Source organism: Trichomycterus rosablanca, chromosome 9 (genome assembly GCF_030014385.1).
Source record: "Trichomycterus rosablanca isolate fTriRos1 chromosome 9, fTriRos1.hap1, whole genome shotgun sequence".
NCBI lineage: Eukaryota > Metazoa > Chordata > Actinopteri > Siluriformes > Trichomycteridae > Trichomycterus > Trichomycterus rosablanca.
This window is the reverse complement of record NC_085996.1, coordinates 17,467,697-17,491,197: the sequence shown is the minus strand read 5'-3', so window position 1 is coordinate 17,491,197 and position 23,501 is coordinate 17,467,697. Positions and strand designations below refer to the sequence as shown.

The window sequence follows — 23,501 nt, the reverse complement described above, 5'->3', positions numbered from 1 at the left end:
CCCACCTGGGGATCGAACCCAGGACCTTCTTGCTGTGAGGCAACAGTGCTACCCACCGAGCCACCGTGCCGCCACCATATTCTACTTAATATTTTAATATTATTTTAAAACAGTTCAAAAAAGTTCTGAAAATATTAAAAAGCACACATGATTTATTTTGGTATAATGAATTGGTTTTTGGTTCACAGAACTGACTTACATATGATTCAGATTTTTTATTAAATAATTGAAAATTAAAATTAAGAATAAATAATTTTAAGGTTTACATCAAGTTAAATTTGTTTGATTTTTCATCCAATACACACCTTATGGCCAAAAGGTTCAGGTGTCTTAGTCGCATCCATTGTTAACAGGTGTATAAAATTATTTATGTAAAGTAAATGATGTGCCTCCTCTTTTCTGCAGCTCCTCTGTTCTAGCATAACTGTGCCTCTTTACAAAACAAAAGGTGAATAGAAACATGGTTTGACAAGGTTGATATAAGAAATTTCTATTGGCCTGCACAGAATCCTGACCTCATCTCTGCTGCAGACTTTTACCATAAATTAAAATGCTGATTGGGAGCCAAGCCTTCATCTACTTTTGAATAACAGCTAATCACAGATACTTTTTAAAATAATGTGCTAATTTGGGAAATTGATGTCTGGGGAGCACAAATGTTTTTAGAGGCAGGGGGAGGAGTATATAAAATGCACCAGTGATCTCAGCATTTGAGAAAACACACATGGCGTTCAGTAGTAGATGGGTAATTTCCTTTTGTGGATATCCTCAGTAGAGCAATGGGGCGCACAACAAAAAAGGAGCTTGAGAAAAAAAGGCAAAACTTCCTGTCTGTTGCACATATAACAGCTCTCTCCAACAGAGCTGTTGCGGCAAAGAAAACCAGCTGTTTGAAGCAGGCATGCCTTGACGTCAGCTGGTTGCTAGACAACCATCAACCACAGGGGTGTTACATTTTCCATTGCTTGTCGTTTTCAGATCCTCCAACAAAAACAAGCAATTTTCAGGGTGACTAGGACAACAAAGAACACTAGAGTAGCACAACAACAAAAAACTTAAAGGAAGTGAATTGCATCCACCTTAGTGTCCCAGCTAAGTCACAAAGCATTTACTTATTTACAAGCACTTACATTTACTTGCTTATGCAAGAATATAAATCATATTTATATGTACTGATTAATTTAATAAAGACAATTAATTGAAAAAGGTAAAAAAACATTTAATTAAACAATATTTTTACAAAAAGCCCTACATTTCACACTTAAACATATGTCTAATATATAAAACCAAAAAAGCGGTGTTTCTTACATTTACTTTGGCTTTTATTTAATTGCAAACTGAATGTACCCTATATATTTCATGTTTTGTCTGGTCAGCTCAAATTAAACTGTAAATTTATTAATTCAACAAATAAAAATAAAAAGTTGAGACAGTAAAGTATTTACCACTGAAGTTTTTTAGGTATTATTTTGTATGTGTGCTACAATAAAGCATTGTTAATTTTTTTTTTTAAGCCCAGTGACATAGCTGCATTTGGACATAGTTAAAAGCTTCTTTTTTGCACATTAAAGCTTCAAATGTCTTTTGTAAATGTAACTCTACATTGTAGTGCTTGACGAAGGTTTATCAAAGTATTATGTGTGGTTATATCAGCTATTGATGAGTTACACAGTTATTGATGCAGTGCTGTCTGAGGAATCAAATATCACAGGTGCTTGCCCTTTATGCACTAAAATTCCTTCCGATTCCTTTAATCAGTTATTGATATGCACCAAGGAGAAAGGAATATGAAAATCCCTTCCAATCTCTCTTAAAGGAAGAAAGAAATCAATCATTTTAATCATTTTATCATGAATTTGTTGGCAAACTGGAGATCCACTGCCCATCTTCTCAAAGACCCAGCCTTTCAGGAATACTGGGCTGAAATGCCAGAATGTATATTAACAATTAAAATGAAGTTGAATAGACAAAACATGAAATATCTTGGTTTCATACTGTCTGCAATGAAATAAAAGTAAATGTAAAATACAATCAAATTTTTACATTAGCATTTTCCATATTGTCCCAACGTTTTCTGATTTGGGATTTTCAGATTTTTTACATTTACAAATATCGCAAATATCAATATTTTCAATAGCATTTTTTACAGGATGTTGAAAATGACCATGTTCGTTATACAGTGGTACCTTGAAACTTGAAGCGTCAGTTGGTTCTGGGAGTGGTGTTAAGTTTAATATGCATCGAGTTTCAAGGTATTTTTTCCCATAAGGATGTATGGGAAACCTGTTAAGGCATTTCACGGTCCTATGGAACTGCATATATTTAATTATATGAATATTATATTATATATATTAATAATAATATTATAATATTATATTCCATTACCAACAACTTATTCCAGTGGCAAATGTTGTTTATAATCACCATATCAATTTTTCAGTTTAACTAATTCTGATCTGAAGTTATTGAGGTAAAAGAGTCCATGTTGGTCTCCAAAGGTCTCGAAAGCGTTCCAATGCAAAAAAACAAACAGATTATGTTGCAAAAATAATATGTAAGATTAATTATTTGTACTTAATAGTGTTATTATTCAATATATTTGTGCCTTTTTGGCTCTAAAGCTCTTTCAGACTGTCCATTCTCATGAGATTTACCCCTCTCCCATTTATTTACATCAGTCTTTGCAAAAGCAAACTGAATCACTGAGTAAAAACAAGTCAGAAATGACTCTTTTTAAACAAATTATTCATTGGAATCAAATTAGGGAGCTGTGCTCTTATCTATGGCAAAGATTCATTTGTTTTGCTTACTCTATTTCAGATTTTGGGCAGAATTTCAGTTGTTCCTCTAATCCAAAGCAATATATGCAATATTTTTTGGATTTCTCCAATGTGTGTCATTTAGGTGAGCTGCCAGTGAAAAACTCCCTCTTCATTGGTTGTAGAGGTATTAGTGACAGCTTAGTTAATGAAATACCAGTTTCAGCTTTTTACTGCGAAAGCTGAGAAAATAAATTATCCGACTGAGACAGTTTCCGTCAGTTAGGTGGACAAACACAGTTGGATATGGATTTATATATTCTGGAAATATTCTGATGGGCAAGATGGGCACCAAGAAGAAAAATTATCTCCTCTTCATAGGTATTATTTTCCTAATGGAACAACACACAGATATAGTTTTTGGTCTCAATTTGAAGAAGAGAAGCTCAGGTAAGCAGCGGTAATGATTTTATGCTGCTGTGTGGTTGATCTGGGTTGCGGTGCTGCTGTTTACCATGAGCTTTCAGTTTGCAATGATAGCAAAGCATTATCAAATATTAAACTTTTTCGGTAAATGTGAACAAAGCGTGAACTCAAAGAGTGAACTCTCTCGCATGAGCAGGCGTGCACATACATGCGCACACACAAGCACACCATGTTGGCACCGTCGTCTGTGTATGCCACCGTGGCAATTTTCATTACGCTGATCATGCTCACTCAGGTCTACCTCACTCGTTCATGCTGTCTCTTACTACCAGTCTTTTCCTTCGCTAACACAAAGATCAACATTTTCACCGTGTTAGCGATAGCGATCTTTCCCTGAAGTGACCGACTGCAATGTTTAGAAAGAAATAACTTAAACCCAAGAACGGAGGAAAGCGTAACCAGTAGCAAAAATCATTTAGTCTAATTTAAAAATGACTGTGCATGGGTTGGCTGTGTGGAATGGGTTTGGTTTTCACAGGAATGATGTGCAACAGTTAAGTTTTTGTGCAAAGTATGCAGTAAAACATTGCAACTAAAGGTAGCAGCATGACAAATTTATTTCATCATCTTAATCAGTCAGTGAAATACCGTAAAAAGACACAGACTGGTAAAAAGCTCCCCCTTTGTCCCTCCATCTTTTCTCATATTGCACGTTTTTGCTATCTTTATTTGTGGACAAAAACAACCATTTATTTAAGTAGGACCTACAGAATTGTTTTTATGTTGGAAGCAACCAACATTCCTTAACTTACAAGCTGTATGCTGGGTGTGCAATTGTCTTCTGTTTTTTTTATTTTAAATATAACTTAGATATACAGTTTGATTAGTACAGTTATACTACAGCATGCTCTTTTGGTGCTACAAATAATACTGTTACATTAACATTATACATTGTTTAGGCTTTCATAATATCATATCGTATATCGCCACTTTTCTCAAGCATAACGAGATTTAAGTTTTCATATTGCCCAGCCCTAAATGCAAGATTAACAGAACAGGTCAGACACAAACACAGAGACATTATAAACATGTTGAATGTAACTAACTAATAACACAGGCACAAGTCAGCAACATGGCAATCATTAAAACAGACAGGGATAAGCAACAAACAGGAAAAGACTACAAAGGGCATACAAGACTACACAAAGGACAGAGAACTAGATAATAATACATCACATTTATATAGCGCTTTTCAACAACCCAAAGATGCTTACAGTGTACAATTAGTAATACAGGGAACAAATAAACGACAAACAAACAGGAAAAACAATGATACAAAAGTCAAAATGACAACAAATAAAAGACGCTTACAGAGTACAATTAGTAATACAAGGAACAAGTAAACAACAAACAAACAGGAAAACAATGAAACAAAAGTCAAAATGACAACATATAAAAGGGGGTTCGCTGCAATAGGTTAAGATGGAGGAAGACTGTATGCATGACAGAAGATGTGGGTTTTAAGGTTGGATTTAAATGAGGACAGTGAATTTGATTGCTGAATATGCGAAGGAAATGAGTTCCAGAGGCGTGGAGTAAGTCTGGAAAATGCTTGATCACCAAAGTTATGAATGTTAGAGGAGGGAATGGTAAGCACACCAGCTGTGGAGAAACGAAGAGCGCGCACAGGCTTGTAGATGTGGACAAGGTCAGAGAGATAGGATGGAGCAAGATTATTGAGATCTTTGTATGTGAGTAGAAGGATCTTAAACTGAATACGATAATTTATGGGAAGCCAGTGGAGGTTTTGATGTGACCGAGTGTAAGTGAGGAGGCAGGCAGCTGAATTCTGGACCATCTGAAGTTTATGAAGTGAATAAGAGCTGATGCCTGAAAGAAGAGAGTTACAATAATCTAGACGGCTAGAAATGAAAGCATGGATTAGAGCTTTAGCAGCAGACTGGGAAAGACATGGGCGGATTTAAGCTATATTGCGTAAGTAAAAGAAAGAGGTTTTAACAAGGGAGCTGACATGGGATTCAAGTTTGAGTGAGGAATCAAGAAGGACACCCAAATTTCGGACCACAGAGGAAGGAGACAGAACAACATCATCAATTAACAAAGTAAGGGGGCCAGCTTTATTAAGAGCAGTTTTTGTACCAGTGAGAATGAGTTCAGTCTTGTCACTGTTTAACATTAGGGAGTTGCGTTGCATCCAGTTCTTAATTTCTAGGAGGCATGATTCCTGCTTACCAAGTGAGGGGTTACAAGGGGACTCTGACCGAAGATGTATCATCCGCGTAGCGAGATTAAAATGGCGAATAATCTAGACGCTAATAAGAGACGATAAGGACTGACAGGTACTAAACAATGACTAAGCTATGGCTAAAGCTACATTAATGATATTGCTAATGGTGTTGCTAGTCCTTTACTACAAATCATAAACCCTATCCAATATACTCTTAATAAAAACATAAAAATATCAAATGTAAAACAAGATCAAACAGGATCACCTGTACAAGGTGAGGAGCACATACAGGTGGAAGCCAGTACAGGATATACAATACAGACAAACAGACAGAGCACAAGAACTAACAAGGTCTGCATGAGAATGATAGTTAAAATATGTACAGGATGTACAGGGGTTGGACAATGAAACTGAAACACCTGTCATTTTAGTGTGGGAGGTTTCATGGCTAAATTGGACCAGTCTGGTGGCCAATCTTCATTAATTGCACATTGCACCAGTAAGAGCAGAGTGTGAAGGTTCAATTAGCAGGGTAAGAGCACAGTTTATTTTTTTTTTACGGTGTGGAGAAGCCCCAAAGAAGCGTACCACCCAGACTGTTGCATGCCCAGAGTGAAGCATGGGGGTGGATCAGTGATGGTTTGGGCTGCCATATCATGGCATTCCCTTGGCCCAATACTTGTGCTAGATGGGCGCGTCACTGCCAAGGACTACCGAACCATTCTGGAGGACCATGTGCATCCAATGGTACAAACATTGTATCCTGAAGGCGGTGCCATGTATCAGGATGACAATGCACCAATACACACAGCAAGACTGGTGAAAGATTGGTTTGATGAACATGAAAGTGAAGTTGAACATCTCCCATGGCCTGCACAGTCACCAGATCTAAATATTATTGAGCCACTTTGGGGTGTTTTGGAGAAGCGAGTCAGGAAACGTTTTCCTCCACCAGCATCACGTAGTGACCTGGCCACTATCCTGCAAGAAGAATGGCTTAAAATCCCTCTGACCACTGTGCAGGACTTGTATATGTCATTTCCAAGACGAATTGACGCTGTATTGGCCGCAAAAGGAGGCCCTACACCATACTAATAAATTATTGTGGTCTAAAACCAGGTGTTTCAGTTTCATTGTCCAACCCCTGTACATATACAAATACAATATTTAAACATTTACAAACACTTCATGGACACATGTACAGCTGATTTAACAATTACCAAATAAGGGCCAAGCAGCAGAGACAGAAAGAGTACTTTCTACTTTAGGCTAGAAACAGAGTAGGTGTTAAATGACTTAAACTCTCTTGGTTTAAATCTTATTTGGCCTACTGCTCTTAATTTATCTATACAATAAATGCTCGGAAACTACAAAAGTAAAGTATGGTGTTCCACAGGTCTCAGTATTTGGACCTCTATTTTTTACACTCTATATGCTACCATTAGGTAAAATTGTTCATAAACATGACATCAATTTGCACTGCAATGAAGACGACACCCAGCTGTATATTTTACATTTTACACATTTTACTTTTTTACATTTTTATATCACATTTTCACTACATCTTCTGTTATTTACCCTGAGGTGGTTCTGACGGAAACCTGTTTACCCAGTGAGGTTGAAGCCTGCAAGTTGAGACTGCTGTGCCAACAACGTTGCTCCTGCTAGATGTGAGAGGATGTGACAGGAACCTGCCATGTTTGCACTAAAAATGTCCAAACTCACTATGTCCAGAACTCACAGAACTCACTTTTGACTTTATTACAGACTGGATTAAACAACGTAGAACTCAAATTGCTTGTTTACTCTTTTTGCTAGTAATAACTTTTAGTTTAAAATCATTTTGTGTATGTATGACTTGTGTAAATCCTATTCATTCAAATTATTCTCCAGGTTACATTACTGCAACTCAGTCTTTATACTAAAATAGGTCAAAGTTTTATTACTTGATTTTTTTAATGTAGATTTAAACTAAATATTAATTTTTAAAGGTGCTTAGTAATGTTACTTCAATAATTAGATCCAAAGTTGCTCATGTTGTACCAAAAGCCTGTTATTTCTTATTAGGAACTTAAATGCCAAGTCTTTATTAAAATTGGCTGAATCAGCAGATCTTGCCAAAATTACCTAGAATAAGTCCATTTAAACTGTCTCCATATTTACATTAAAGGACATTTACAAGGTGTTGTCAGGTGGGTGTGTGAATACTTCTGCTCAGACAGGTGATTTTGTGTGTGCCAGCACTTAGTTGGTGGGGGTGTGAATACTTTTCTTCAGAAAATTGATTGTGTGTGTGCAAGCACACAAGCATGCTAGGCAAATGCTAATTTGGTGGTTGCTATGGTAGTGGGTTCATTGCTAACATGCTAAGTGTTGCTGTGTGGCTAAGTTTTGCAATGCAGTTGTCCAAGTGTACAGTGTGCTAAGCTGTTCCTGGGTGGTTGTAAGGTGTAGGCATATGTCAAGGTGTATCAGGTGATCCCTAAAGTGTTGCTAGGTGGTCCCTAAGGTGTTGCTATTGTATAATAATAGTGTAATTGCCTACTGCAATAACACTGATAATAAGACCATTGGATAAAAATAGTGTACTTGCCTACTGCAATCACACTAATAAGAAGACTATCGTATAACAATTGTGTGATTTTCTTTGAGCTTTTGGTGAGAAATGTGTGTGAATGTATGTATGTATGTGAGGGATAGAGGGCTAAATCCCTTTTCTCAGATAAGTGATTATGTGTGTGCAAGATGGTTACTAGATTTTCTTAGTTGGTTGCTAAGGTACAGCTAGGCAGTTGCTATGGTAACAGGTTGTTGTTGCTGGGATATATGCAAGCATGTATTTGGTAGGGATGTGAATTGCTCAGGCAGGTGATTGTGTGTGTGTGCAAGCACACAGTAATTTTTTTTTTAGATATCTGCACTTTTTCTCCCTGAGCTGGTAAATTCTATTTCTGGCATAAATACAAGAGGTACACTACATCGCCAAAAGTATTTAGACACCAGACCATAATCATTTTGGAAATCTCATTTCAAAGATAAATAGTATTAAAATAGAGTGAACTTTATGCTGTACTTTTAGCTTCACTAACAGTTAAAAAGGCTTCTCAGAAAACTTAAAAGTATGTCTGTGAAAATGTGTGCCCATTCAGTCAAAAGAGAGCATTGACGTTAGTCAAGAAAGCCTCAATTGATGTTCCAGTTCATTTCAAAGCTGTTCAGTAAAGCTGAGGTCAGGGCTCTGTGCAGGTCACAGAAGTTTTTTTTAAACCAAGCTGTTCTTTATTTATTATATACCCTGCTTTGTGCACAGAGGCACTTTCATGCTGATACAGGAAATGGCCTTCCCTAAACTGCTGGAAAGCTGCAAAGTTGGAAGCATATAATGTCATTTACATAATTACTTTATTACACCTCTTAGCAATTGTTGTGGCTAAAGCACATGCATTCAATAAATAAAAGCTGTGTCCCAATACTTATGTCCATAAATTGTAAAATATAGTATTTTTTTTAATTAAATTAGATTTTTGGCACGATTGTATTTATTTCATCAATGATTATAAGGGTTTTTCTAATGTCCCTCAAGTTACTGTCCAAACTGTTAGGCCAGGTTATGGTCTGTTAAAAATGATTAATCATACATAATTTTCTGAAGCCTACATCCTCACTTTAAAGGGAAAACATCAGGTGGTAATAAAAAATATACATCTAATGTCTGTTTGTTCTCATCTAATTAATCTTATAAGTTCATCCAATCTGGTTTTTTTTTTATTAGTGGAGTGTCCACTGTCACTTTCAAGTTCTACTAAAAGATTGTTCACATGTTTAGGTCCTCTACAAAAACTTTGTCATCAGAGGTCATGTAGCTTGGCAATTAATGTTTAATAAGGATTTATGGTTTAGTAATAGCACTTTTTAACAAGAACTGCATTTTCGATACTGTATGTAGAAAGAAAGTTTTCTTTCTTAAAACAGCAATTCTTTTTAAAAAAGTCTTAAAGTATTATGTCTTTTGGTTTATAATAGATTGTTTCCAAGCCATACAGCAGAACCCTTTCTGACCACAATAGAACAGTGTAGTGGTGTGTTTAAAAGAAGACTGCTCTAAAAATTGTGAATCTGTAGTTTGTACGACTAAAATGCAGTGACAGTGTTTCAAAGGGTCAAAGATAACTATAGTATAGGTTAAATACACTGCCTGGCCAAAAAAAAGGTCACCACCTGGATTTAACTAAGCAAATAGGTAAGAGCCTCCCATTGGATAATTACTGCATGGGTGATTATGTTTCAGCTGGCAACAAGTTATTTAACCCTAACTGATGCAGTGAGTAGCTTCTCATTTGTTAAACAACCATGTCGAAAGACACATCCTGTGGTCGTGGAAATGATGTTAATCTGTTTCAGAAGGGTCAAATTATTGGCATGCATCAAGCAGAGAAAACATCTGACACATGCTCTTCACCAGAGCTGAGATCCCGGATACATGGTATCGAAACTCAGCTCTGCCTAGCCGGCTGAAGGCTGGGCGGCTGCATGAACAACGATTGGCCGGTTGTTCAGATGAGGGGCGGGACTTAGCCGGATGGGGACTCTCTCTCAGACTAGTGCGATTACGCCCTCTGCTGGCTGGTTGGTGGCGCCTGCATGGAGATGGGAAGGAGTGCGGTGGAAGGGTGTGATCCTCCGTACGCAGTGCTTCGCCATGCTACACTCGTCAAGTGTAGGTGATAAGACGGTCGATTGCTGTGCACGTGTCGGAGGAGGCGTGGAGCAGCTTCGTCAGCCCCAATCAGGAGCAGGGACCAGCATTAGTGAGAGGATGACTGACGGGTAGAAATTGAATGTGCTAAAGAAAAAAAAAAGCAGAGAAAACATCTAAGGAGATTGCTGAAACTACTAAAACTGGGTTAAGAACTGTCCAACTGTCATTATTAAAAAGTGGAAGGACAGTGGGGAAACATCATCTTCGAGTAAGGAATGTGATCGGAAAAAATCTTGAATGATCGTGATCGGTGATCACTTAAACGTTTGGTGAAATCAAATGGTAGAAAAACTACAGTAGAACTCAGGGATATGTTTAATAATGAAAGTAAGAGCATTTCCACATGCACAATGCGAAGGGAACTCAAGGGATTGGATCTGTTGATGCATGCTCAATATGCATGCTCAGACTGAAGAAGTCATTCGGATTGAGTGACGAAACGTATCTCTACAACAAACTTGTGTCCGGATGAACTGATTCAACTTTGTGGATCAAGGGATTGGGACTAAACAGCTGTGTAGCCCTAAGAAAACCACTTGTCAGTGAGGTTAACCGGCAAAAACGACATCAATTTGCTAGGGAGCATAAAGATTGGACTCTGGAGCAATGGAAGAAGGTCATGTGGTCTGATGAGTCCAGACTTACCCTGTTCCAGAGTGATGGGCGCATCAAGGTAAGAAGAGAGGCGGCTGAAGTGATGCATCCATCATGCCTAGTGCCTACCGAACAAGCTTGTGGGGGCAGTGCTATGATCTGGGGTTGCTGCAGTTGGTCAGGTCTAGGTTCAGCAATGTTATGTGCCCAAAGAATGAGGTCAGCTGACTACCTGAATATACTGAACGACCAGTTTATTTCATCAACAAATTTTTTCTTCCCTGATGGCACGGGCGTATTCCAAGATGACAGTGCCAGGATTCATCGGGCTCAAATTGTGAAAGAGTGGTTCAGGGAGCATGAGACATCATTTTCACACATGGATTGGCCACCACAGAGTCCAGACTTGAACCCCATTGAGAATCTTTGGGATGTGCTGGAGAAGACTTTGCGCAGTGGTCCAAATCTCCCATCATCAATACAAGATCTTGGGGAAAAATTAATGCAACAGAAATAAATGTTGTGACATTGCAGAAGCTTGTGGAAATGATGCCACAGCGTGCCGTAATCAAAGCTAAAGGCGGTCCAACGAAATATTAGAGTGTGTGACCTTTTTTTTGGCCAGGCAGTGTATCATAATATACTGCAGTACTGAATATTGTCTAGTTCTGAGCAATTTTGCAGCATTTATAATTCCAAAGTATTTTGTATATTTTGGTTTTGTATGTCTGAAAAAGTTTTTATTTTATTTTTGCTGAGATTAGCTGATGTCTTTCGTATGATTTTTGCAAATGATTTATGGAGTTGTAGTACAAACCATGTACCCTCAGTGTCATGGATGTGTTTCGCTTGGCCTAAGTAAAAGTCATTAGTCAAGTTAGACAGGCTTTTAAAAAAATACTTTCATTTTTGTAACTGTAAGTACATTTAGTAGTGAGTACTTTTATACTTGAGTAAAATACATAAGCAATACTCCAACATTTACATATGTATTTTTATCAGATTATTAGTACTTTTACTTAAGTAAAGAACTTGTGTATTTCTGCCACCTCAGTTTGTTGACAAGGTACAAAGATGGTAATTCTAGCATTTGCATACTGCCTGCTATCCCCCACTTTCAGAATGGCAGAATTAAGCCATGTTTGCACTTACAGACATGTCAGTATTTTGTAATTTGATTACAAGACTGCCATCATTCTATTATGGAGTGCATAAATACAATACACATATATAAAATTAAAAAGCTAATAAAGCTTTAATTCAACTTTCTTTTCAAAATTACTTTATATTACTGAACTTACATCAGGTTAATAGATTAACTCATTGATTATTTTTATCTCAGGCATTAAAATGAGACTATAAGGGTGACAGAAACAATGTCAATGTAGGCAAATTAGCTATTCTCATAATTTTAAAACAGTATAAAAACTAGAGTGGTACTGACACTGTATCTATATGAACATGAAGCATTTCCATACAGTTTAGTTAGTATTGCTCACACAAAACACAAATGTATAAGAGTACGTTCAGCCGTCTAGCTTACATGCTAATAATGATAGCAAGCAACACTTTCTTTATATGCTTTAATCCTAAACTTTGTATTGTTTTTCTGTTTTGGATCAATATCCTAATATAATAGTACGATAATCTAAGGCATATGGAATGCCTTTATTTGTCATAGTACAGTATATACAAATACAGTACAATAAAATGTTTTACACATATCAGAGCACAGGGGCAGACAGAGGGTTAAGGGCCTTAGAAGGGCCTGGCATTGGTTGCATGGCAGTGGACAGGATTAGATATGGACACTTTGCCTTGTCTGTGACTGGGCAGCACAATACACATAAGTGTTTGATCACTGATCACTTATCACTGATAACTGTCGGCGGTTTGAAGCACAGTTGCCTTTCTGTTTGTTCATACAAGATGTCATAGCATTCATATGCATTAATGAGTCTTCATTGCTTACTTTTCCTCAGACATATCTCTGGAGGAAACCCACACAGACGTGAAAAGAACATGCAAACTCCACACAAAAAGAAACCAGACTGCTCCATCTGGGACTCAAACCCAGGACCTTCTTGCTTTGAGGCAACAGTGCTGCACACTAAGCCACCATGTCACCCCACTAGCCATAACAATATGGCCCTTATTAAAGTCACTCAGGAATTTATGCCTGCCCATATCTGCTGCATTCAACAAATGTATTGTGTAATGACCTATTGTTTTGGCTAATCAGTTTATATATTATACAGGGTGTCTAAAAGTAAGGAAACATTCATATACAAATGATTTGGCAGACACTGTGGGGAAAGGAAAAAACCTGCTAGGTGATGTCACCAACATGGCGGCCATCTGTAATGCTGTCATCTTGGATTCAACATTGTTTTTTTAAATGGTAAGCTAGGTGCATGACACAATAAACTGGTAAAGAATTTTACCAGAAAAAAATGGCTTTATGTTATTTTTTCTCATGTTAACAGTGACTTTATGTATAATAAAAAAAATTACCATAAGATCTATAGAAGTGTTTACGTTGTCCACCCTTTTCCGAGTGTTAAGGCTATCCTTTTTTTCCCCATTTCTGATTAACTTTCACCAAAACATCTGGCTGATAATAAAATAAACTACAAATCCCAGTTGATATCATGCTCATCAGCCCTAATACGCCACAACTGAACTTAGGGCTATATAAGCGTGCTTAAATTGCATACATTACACCAGACATGATGACCAATGTTGCAACTGTTGATACCTTTATTGAGAACTCTTTCTAAACAAAAAAAAGCTTTTAAGAAAAAAAAACACTACTGCAAAGTACTGTAAGTACAAAGGTTCACTAATTCATCTTGTTTAAATAGCTTTTATAGCATTATAGGGAAAAGCACTGGTCGGCAATTGTGTCATGACACTTTGTAGCTGATGTGTTGCACCCAACTTCCGCCTTAGTGCTCTCACCTTTATAGATTTAAAAAATTTATTTATTTCCTTTTGCTCTCAAACCAGTTAGTGTGAAGAAGTGAAAATGAACCCAAGTGCAAAACGCTTGACCAAAGTAGAACAATACAGTGGCTATAAAGCCACTAACATATATGCAAATAAACACAGTGGCAAACATAATGGAAACAAAGCAACAAATGAAAAACACAAAAGCATCTGCAACCTGCAGAAAAGAAATATTAACAGAACAGAAAAGGTATTGCACAAAACTGAGAACTGGTTGTCATAGTATAACAGGCTGCTCTGGCCATCCACAACAACCCAGTTTTTAGAAAAAAAGGGAAAAATAGAAAACCCTCATAACAAACCGGAGATGGCAAAACATGAGTGGATCCCCAACCCCACCAAGCTACATGGATTTACAGGTGGGTCCATTCTGGAAAGGAACGTCATGCCGCCTCTGTGGCAATTATTCCTCTGTTTCATCCCTTTGCCAGTTCACCACAGAGCTAGGGCAGTGGGGTTGGGCTGAAGAGAAAAAGGACCAAGGTAAGAGAGTGCAGGTGCTGGACTGCAATCCAGATCTATCTTTTTTTCTGTGAAAAACAGACCATGGGCTGTTAAGAAGTATTTGGACATGCTGTCAAAATCCAACACAGAGCCCTGACCTCAGCCCCACTGAATAGTTTTGGAATGAACTGAACAATAAAAAAAGAATATTACGCAAAGAAATTTGAAAAATAAAAAAGGAGGATTTTTGACACTTAATAAATGACTTTGTGGTCTCTATAATGTTTATCATCTTTTTTTTAAGTTTTAAAATGTTTCTACTTTCTAAAGAATATGTTTGTTTGATTATTAACCAATGTTTTGTCTGTCCCAGTTTAGGGTTTGCTGCTGGCAGAAGTAAGACGCCGGATAATTCAGCTTCTTACTCATATGAGTCATAGATTCTCCCAGCAACCCTGCTATAATATGCTTTGAAACATGCCTATGACTTTTTTCATACTTTATCACATTTGATAGCAATGATAAACTGATCATATTTTGAATATAAATGCATAAGGCTTTTTTCCTATTGTTATACAGCTGGAAACAGTAAGCTCTTTACATCCACTCTCAGTACAAATCAATCATCAGCAGCTGGGAATTAATTTATATAACCTTAGGAAACAGCAATAATTAAAGATTTTGTTGAACAAAGAAAACAATATGGGCAAAATTAATGAAGCCCAACACAAAAAAGTAAAGGATTGAGGTATTTTTCAAAAGTTTTAACTCACTGCTTTCTGCTGTGTCTGCAGGAAGGCTGGCATGCGTTCTGGGTCACTGGAAATGTCATCCTCTGATTCCTCCCATGAGGAGGAAAAGCCTGTGGAGGAGGCCGATGAGGAGGAAAGCTTACGCAGTGTTTGAGAGGGTTGTGGGCTGATCTGGGGTTCCTGGCCTTTCCAGACAGCCCCAATGCCATGATCTGTTACTATGACAGCAGGAATGGAACCCACTTCAAGAGAACTATCCTTGGCCTCCACCTGAGGCAGAGATTTAGTTGGTACAGCTACATCCTTAGTTGAGCAGGTCTCGGACCATGTCTCCAAATTCTTGAATGTGGATAAGTCATTGCGAGCCCCTTGTGAGGTGGTGGAGAGACTACAGATTGAGGTGTCAACGCTGCTCCAAGTTTCCTTTGATTTGTTTCCTTGTATATTAGTCTTTTCCCAATTTGTGTCCCCTGTACCATTTCCTTCTTTACTCCTTTCAAGTTCCTGATAGTTTCTCCCATTCTGTACCTCATTTGGTATCTCTGTAAGTTGGTCCCTGCTCCAGAGGTTCTGAAGTTTTAAGCCAGCTGTAGAGGAATTATCCTGCTGAGGAAAGGAAACACGATTTGGGCTGGGTCTCTTGGCAAGCCGTGGGCTGCGCTGAAATTCTTTGCTCTGAGCATGAGCAGAAATATGTGCCTCAAATAGGTCCACCTTCTTGTTCACCTCCACGTTCTGAAGCTCTAGACTGCGCTGGAGCTGTTGAGCAGCACGCCTCTCTTCCTCCTCCTGCTCCTCTTCTGGGCTAGTCTCACTTAGCCTCCGAACCCGAGTTCCCACATTCACTCCCAACAGGTCTGGTGACCGACACGGTGAGCGTGGTCTAGAGGTGCTGGTGCTGGTAACTCCAGAGGCAAAAACGAAAGAGGTACTAGATGAACTAGGGCTGCCAGGGCTGTAGAAACCACTAGACCTACCCAGCAGTGGGCTGTAGGTGGAACGGCACGGCACTGGAAGCACAGGTCTGGCAGTCCGAGGGCTGCTCTTTTCAGTCAGGTTATTAGGGTTCATCATGATCAGGCTGCTCAGGGCATAAGCAGCCATAGTATTAAGTTGGCTTTGTCCATAAGCCGTCCCATTTAGACCTAGTCATCCACACAGCAATAACCTCTAAAGTCAACCATCCTGTGTTTCATGTTTAAGACAGTAAACTGGGTGGGTGACAGAAAAAAACTCTCATAATCCATGTGCTTCGTTCACTTTTCTTTACTGATCCATGGGCTTATGCAGGTTTCTAAAAAGAAACATTTTAAAGTTATCAGCATAAAAAATCAACTAGATCAACTATTACTATTTAATAATTGTTTTGAATCAGATTTAAATCTTATAACTTTTAAATTAGCCAAAACAATTGATTGACTCACTGTGGCAAACCAATATTCCACAATTCAAATAAATATTTTAAATGGTTTTGCATTTAAAAGAAAGCAATTTAAAAAACATTATTTATTATAAAGTCATAATTACATTGACAAAACTGTAACACATACAGTAGAACCAATAAATTAATCAACATTTTATTGCTAGATAGAAAAGTGTTGGACTTGTATAATAACAAGTAATTGCAAAAAACTTTAATATGAATACAAACTCTTCAAAGATTATTTTAAAACATGATGCAGGACAGATTTATCTTTCAAATATTGCAAGTTGTCTTTTGTTAAATCAGTAATTTCACTGAGTTTACACAGATTGTAGCGGGCATATATTACTTTTATTTGCAAAAAACTTCCAATAGATTAAAGTAAATACACAATATGTTGAAACAAACATTTGTATTTACATTTGAGCAAGAGTGGAAAGCATTGGTATTGTAAAAGGAATATGAGGTTTTAATCAAGGCGAAGCTTTTAATGTAGATTAACAAAATAATACATTAATGAATGCTGGGCAATAAGCCTGCCCTGAATTATGCACTACTAAAAAATATGCCCTAAAATCGCAAAACGATTTACCTCGTCACTTTGTTTGACATGGTACTTCACATCTTCATTATTCCTAAATAAATCCCTGATACCAATATTTTGTGGTTTACATAAACAATTATGGGGTTGGTTTTTACAGTTGGTAAAACATTTATGCATACAATCCCAAATCTATATACACACTTCTTTAATTGCTCTTTCCAAATCATTGCTGTTTTAAGACAATTTAGGTAAGAATTTGTTTCGTAGTAAGTTAAATTATTACTTACTCGATTATTAGACTCGAGCTATTCACTTCAAAACACTTCGATTAACACGTGGTGGTCAGTAATCAATCACACCAATGAACTACAAAAAAGTACATGGAAAATACAAGTATATGGAAAAGTTCATTTGAAAAATACATTTTCGAGATGTTAATACAGCTGTTACTGCGTTTGCATTTAACAGATAGACAACTTGAATTAGTGAAACAATAAAGACTTTTCAGTTGCCCTTTTCAAAACCTCTAATAATTGGTCTATTATACTGTGAAAAAGCCCGTTTATCTTACCAAACTCTGCTAGATGGACCACAAAAAGCGTAAACTACGCTGTTTTCTGTATATAAAAACACCAAGTTTCTGCTCTAAATACATAAATGTAAACGTTATGCTTACCTCTTTTAACAAGTGTAAACGCTAATCGGAGTTTTTTACCCGTTTATGTAAAATCCGAAAAAGTCCGTAAAGTTCATATAAACTAATTTAAATAACACATCCACACCAGCACCTTCACAAAGAACAAAAACTTCAAAAGCAGACTGCAAACAAACTTCTTAATGCAGGCTAACAGTTGAGCAGCAGTGTACCACCGATGCACTCTTTGACAGCTCAAGTAGTCGAGTACCCACACAACACAGGAAGGAAGTTCAAACTGACAGTCGCGCTGAACTGAACATTTCTTCTATGGGCATTGTGGGAAGCCCCTTCAATCCATTAAGCGGACAAACAGCCTATATAGCTTTAAATTAGATTAATTTATCATTGTGGTTGTCTTATTAAACATTGAAGTCTCATGTGTGCTGATAACTGACTTTTTATTTCCATAAATAGGTACTTTGTCAATACGCATTCAAAGCACAAATAGTATATTCAACACAAAAAAATTATTTCTCAGTAGTTTTTTCTAACATATTCCATATTTAAAACACTGCATGTTTTTTTTTAAATCTACACTAACAGAACACTTTGATAGGTATGGCAATCTGGTACACATATTCATTGATTATTCTGAAAGCTACACCTACCATAGAACCCACTAAGCAGATGATGTTTGGTTGGTGGACCACAATGACACAAGCATGGTAATAACACTGTGTAAACTTAGTTACCTCTTTATTAGGAAAAAAAAAAATTATATAAGTATTTATTGTAAGTGTACAGTTAGAGAATATATATATATATATATATATATATATACTGTATATATATATATAATCTGTCAGTCTTTCATCAGTGGACAATATGGTTGGACTATCGACACTCAGCATTGACACCTGCTACTCTTACCACGTTAGATTTATCACAGTGCTAAATATGATTAATCATCCAAATACCATTTGGTCAGAGGGGGTCATATAAAGGTCCCATATAAAGGTCCCTTTTGATTGACAAATGGGCTACAGGGGGTGACAAAGAGTACAGAGCAACTGTAACTGAATACCCACAAAGCATAGTCATCTGTATGGTAAGTGTAGCTTTTAAATGCATCAATGAATGTATTTATTAAATAGGTGTACCTAATGTACCTAAAGTACCTAAAGTGCTTGGTAAGTAAAGATTGCTGTGTTTTTACTTTTGGGGTTTTTTGTCTTCGTTTTTTGTCCTTTGGTAGATATTTATAGAGGTTTATACATAACACATTAGTTTATTAGTTTTTATACAGCTTGTATATTTTGCTGTTAAGTAATAATGCTGCATATTATATCCAGAAGCATTCTTTCAAGATACTTCACCTATCAAAAAATAGGGTTTTTTTGCTGCTATATACATATAAATTACTGTAATGTGATTTTAAGTTGATGTTGCTGTGTGTCTTGACAATGTGAAAGTCATACAACAACAGAAATATTTTCCTCTGGTCTACTGAATGCTTCATTGCTACATTTTCTGTTGTTTTTATTTTAGTTCTTACCTTTGTGTTTTTTGTTTAGAATAAACATTTGCCATCTAGACAACTTTAATAAATGCAAAATACAATGCTATAGTGGTCACTTTAATTTGAATGGACTGACTGGCTGATAGGTAGTATGAAAATTAAATTTCCATGTCCAGATTCAAAGACCAGGCAAAAGGTCAGAGTAAAGACACAATTTAAAGTTTTTAAAGTGTTTTTATCTTTAATAAACCAAACTCATTTTACTGTTTTTGTATGTCTCTTAAGTGAACACATGCACATAAATTATAATAATACTATCAATCTTATATTGTGGTGTGAGTAGCACTTTGTTTACACATTCTACTGAGGACTTGCCTAAGCAGAAAAAGGTTATACCAAAAAATGACTCTTTACAGATTACAATGTGGATGGGATCTTAGTTAAATATTGCTGGGGTACTGGTGATTTACAATTTTTTTCCGTCACCATAAATAAACAAATATCTGTGGTTACACATGAAAATGGATCAGATCCATATGGTTTACATGTAAGATTAAAAAACTGTGGTCAATGTACAAAGTGTGCAGAGAGTAAGATTTGGTGGCATAACTCTTTATTATACTGTATATCACCTGACAATCAGGAAAAAATTATTACTGTTACTTTTAATTTAAAAAAATATAACTTATAAAACATGTCTTTATGTTTTTATGTACATTACTAGTCAAAAATCTTAAAATACAAAAGTTCCAGTAATTATTAATATGTAAGAAGTTCAAGTCCAATGAATAAACTGAAAACATAATTTTAGTGTGGTAAATGCCTTTTTTAACTAAGGCAAACAAGTTTAGGTTACCAAAAATTGAAAATGTTTATTCAGAGTTTTAAAAAAGCTTTGTCAGCAAACAAGTAAACACTTTAAAAGGTAATGCAAACTATTATAACCAACTCTTAAAAACTCCTACACTGCTAGGTATCCTACACCACCAAACGGCACATGGAAAAGTTTCAGAGCCAACAACTTGTGCGATAGAGTAGGTCACAAGACAACACTTTCAAGCACAACTTAACACTGGTCAAAGTAAGCAAGTCTTAGTTTTAACTGTGAAAAGAAGATTGACGTCGGCTTCAGGTTTGATAGGTCAAAAGGCAGTAAGAATATTATTGCGAATATGGCAAAATAAAAAATAGGCATATCTGGGCCATGCAGCACATGCATTAAACTAATGACAACTGTAAGGTCTTCAAAAACATTTGAACAATTGAACAATATTTGATTTCCTGACAAGATTTTCTTATTAATTAGCAGAATTAAGAATTAATTAATTGTATAATGAATAGTTAATAATTATTTACAGAGCACCGCTGGCATTTTAAGGGTAAATTCATGACAGATCAGTCACTTTCTGATGAAGAAAAGTTTATTAGGTCGATAGTTCTGCATAGTTATAATGTTTATTAAACTCTTAAACCTAACACATCATAAATAAGATGTGCAATTAATAAGTAAATGTAATAACTAGGTAGTAATGATAAAAGTATAAATCTGTGGGAACAAACTATTCCTGGGAAATAATATATGATTATCTATAGTGGATCAAATAGTGGGTAGAACCAGGAAAGTTTAAATCCTAATGTGTAGAGAATAAAACAGAAAAATATATATGCCTTTAATTCATAATGGAAGAGGATAATAAGGTATTGAAACCAAGCACTTCACCCGTGATTACATGAGGAGTGTACATGTTGGCTGATGAAAGAAGGCTTTGCAGGTAGAGACTTATAGCCGAATCACCTTGCATCTCTTTGTTCTTTGCTCTGGCCCTGTTCAGCAGAGAAGTTAACTTTTCTTGCCTGCAGCAGTCCGCTCGGGTGCCTCTACCCAATGAATGTTGTTGATTCTGAGGTGTTTTAAAACAAACTGAAGCACTCACCTCAGTACAAGCATTGATGCAAATAGCTGCTCAGAAAAACTTGATCAGATGATGTAAAAACAGCAAATTTGCACGCTCCAATTGAAGAAGACATATACTTAGAACAACCAGAGGGTTTTGAAAAGAAATCAGAAACAGGAGATACATTAGTGTGGAAGTTACAGAAATCCATTTATGGTCCAAAACAATCTGAAAGGAAATGGTACAAACTTCTAAATGATTATTTGGAACAAAACAATTTTGAAAGAAATTTGGTTGACCACTGTGTGTATAGAAAGCAGCTTGAAAATCAGACAATAATAGTGGTCATCTGGGTAGATTTAATCATTGCAGCAAGTAGTGATGATCAGCTCAACCAGTTTAAAGAAACCATGAAATCCAAATTTAACATGAAGAATCTAGGGAAGATATAATATTTTTGGGGCATTCAATTTGAGCAGGAAGAGGGAGAAATTAAAATGAACCAGAAAAAATACATCCAAAAAATGCTTGAAAAGTTTGGAATGTCAAACTGTAAGTCCAGAGCTACACTGAGTGATCTAAAAATGGAGTGGAATAGAAATGAGGAAGAAAACAACGAGATTGAAAACCCCAAGGAATATCGTGAAATTGTTGGTAGCCTGATCTACGCAATGACCTGTACCAAACCAGACATAAGCTGGATAGTTGGTAAACTTTCACAAACACTGGCAAAGCCAAAAGCACAGGATTTAGTGGCGGCTAAACATGTCATGAGATACCTAAAAGGTACAGTAGATTACGAATTGTCTTTCAAGAAAACAGATGAGGCTTTAAGCCTAATAACATTCAGTGATTCTGACTGGGCATCTTTTGTAGAGGACAGACGTAGCACTACAGGGTACTGTTTTAGCTTGACAAAACAAGGCCCTGCTATTTCCTGCTAAGTCCAAAAAACAACCTACAATGGCCCTATCCACCTGCGAAGCTGAATACATTAGCCTAGCAAACACTACTCAGGAAAGCATGTATCTAACTCAGCTGCTGAATGGGATGGATAATAGTGTTTACTGTTATACCAGAATTTATGGAGACAATCAGGGGGCTATTGCACTGAGTAAAAATCCAGTGAGCAGGTCAAGATCCAAACACATTGATGTAAAACATCATTTCATTTGTGATGCAGTCAGCGAGGGAAAAATACACATTGAATACTGTCAACAGCTGTATCAAAAGTTAGAATGGTCAAGTTCAAAAATGTTCTGTTTGGAAATTAAATGTGTATATTGTTATTGTACATGACTAAAGATGATGAGAACAAGTGGGGGTGTTGAGTTATATGTTCTCATCTATCATATTGTTTGTATTATAATTCCTCTTGTTATTATTTTGTGTCCTTAGTAAAGTGACATAGCTCTGTGAAACTTTTATTTTGCTCTGTATTAGCTGGAATTATTTTTTCGTTGCTCACTATAATTACATGTGACTGCGTTGAGCAGAGTTGCAAGCGTGAAAAGTTTTATGCCGCCACGGATGTACTGTAGGTGCTCTTCAGTTTTATGGTCTATAAACAATAAATACGACTTCAAGCTTCTTGAGTGAATTTTATTGTTCACATGTATGGATGATACTAATATCTTGAGTATAAACATGAATTGCAAGAAAACAGAAAACTTAACAGTATATGTATAATTTGTGTGGATTCTGCTCATTTAAGTTGTCCTCCAGGCCTCCCAAGGAAAATGGGGTCCCTGCTGAGTGTGGTTCCTCTCAAGGTTTCTTCCTGTAAATTTAAGGGAGTTTTTCCTTGCCACTGTTGCCCTCGGCTTGCTCAACAGGGGTTTTTTGGTCTATTGGTCCTGGAGTCTGTAAAGTTGCTTTGAGACAATGTCCATTGTAAAAAGCGCTATACAAATAAAATTGACTTGACTAGACTTGACAACATATTAGTAATGTTCAACATTGCTAGCAAATAAGCAACATAGCAAATGCCAAGCAACACCTTAATGATGCCATGATGCCATGATGTCATGATGTCATGATGCCATGAGGTTTGTCATGGCATCATCTTAGTAACTGCCTAGCAGCTCTTTAACAGCAACCTGTTACCATAGCAACAGCATAGCTCAGCAACCATCTAAAACATAACAGAGGACTTTCAAGATTTTATGTTTAAAAATCAATTAACTGTTTTTCAGAATTTCAACATTATTCAATATTACATGTTTAATTGTATATGTTTACATAAATGTAAACAAAGTTAAACATAAATATGTATATGTTTAAACAACATTTAGCATTTTTAGATAAGAGATAAGATAAGATAATTGATCTACTAAGGGAAATTACCTTGTTACAGCAGTACCCCATCAGCTCGACTACCCCACATCCAATTACCAATCAAACTTAATTACCTCAACAGCTAAAAAACCCTTAGCCTCAACTACTCCACAGCCAATTACCCATCAAATTTAATTTAATAACTAAAAAACCTC

General features: G+C 36.5%; 1 protein-coding gene across 1 annotated transcript in view; it reads right to left on the bottom strand.

Annotated features, from left to right (window-relative positions):
- itpkb (inositol-trisphosphate 3-kinase B) overlaps positions 1 to 17,707 on the bottom strand; it is a 29,021-nt gene extending 11,314 nt beyond the window's left edge. The window contains exons 1-2 of the mRNA XM_063001194.1: positions 17,635 to 17,707; positions 15,013 to 16,285 (exon numbers count right to left, since the gene is read on the bottom strand). Of these exons, the coding sequence (XP_062857264.1) occupies positions 15,013 to 16,095 (1,083 nt within the window). The 5' untranslated portion in view covers positions 16,096 to 16,285; positions 17,635 to 17,707. The remainder of the gene's footprint in view (positions 1 to 15,012; positions 16,286 to 17,634) is intronic.
- Positions 17,708 to 23,501: the final 5,794 nt, after the last annotated feature.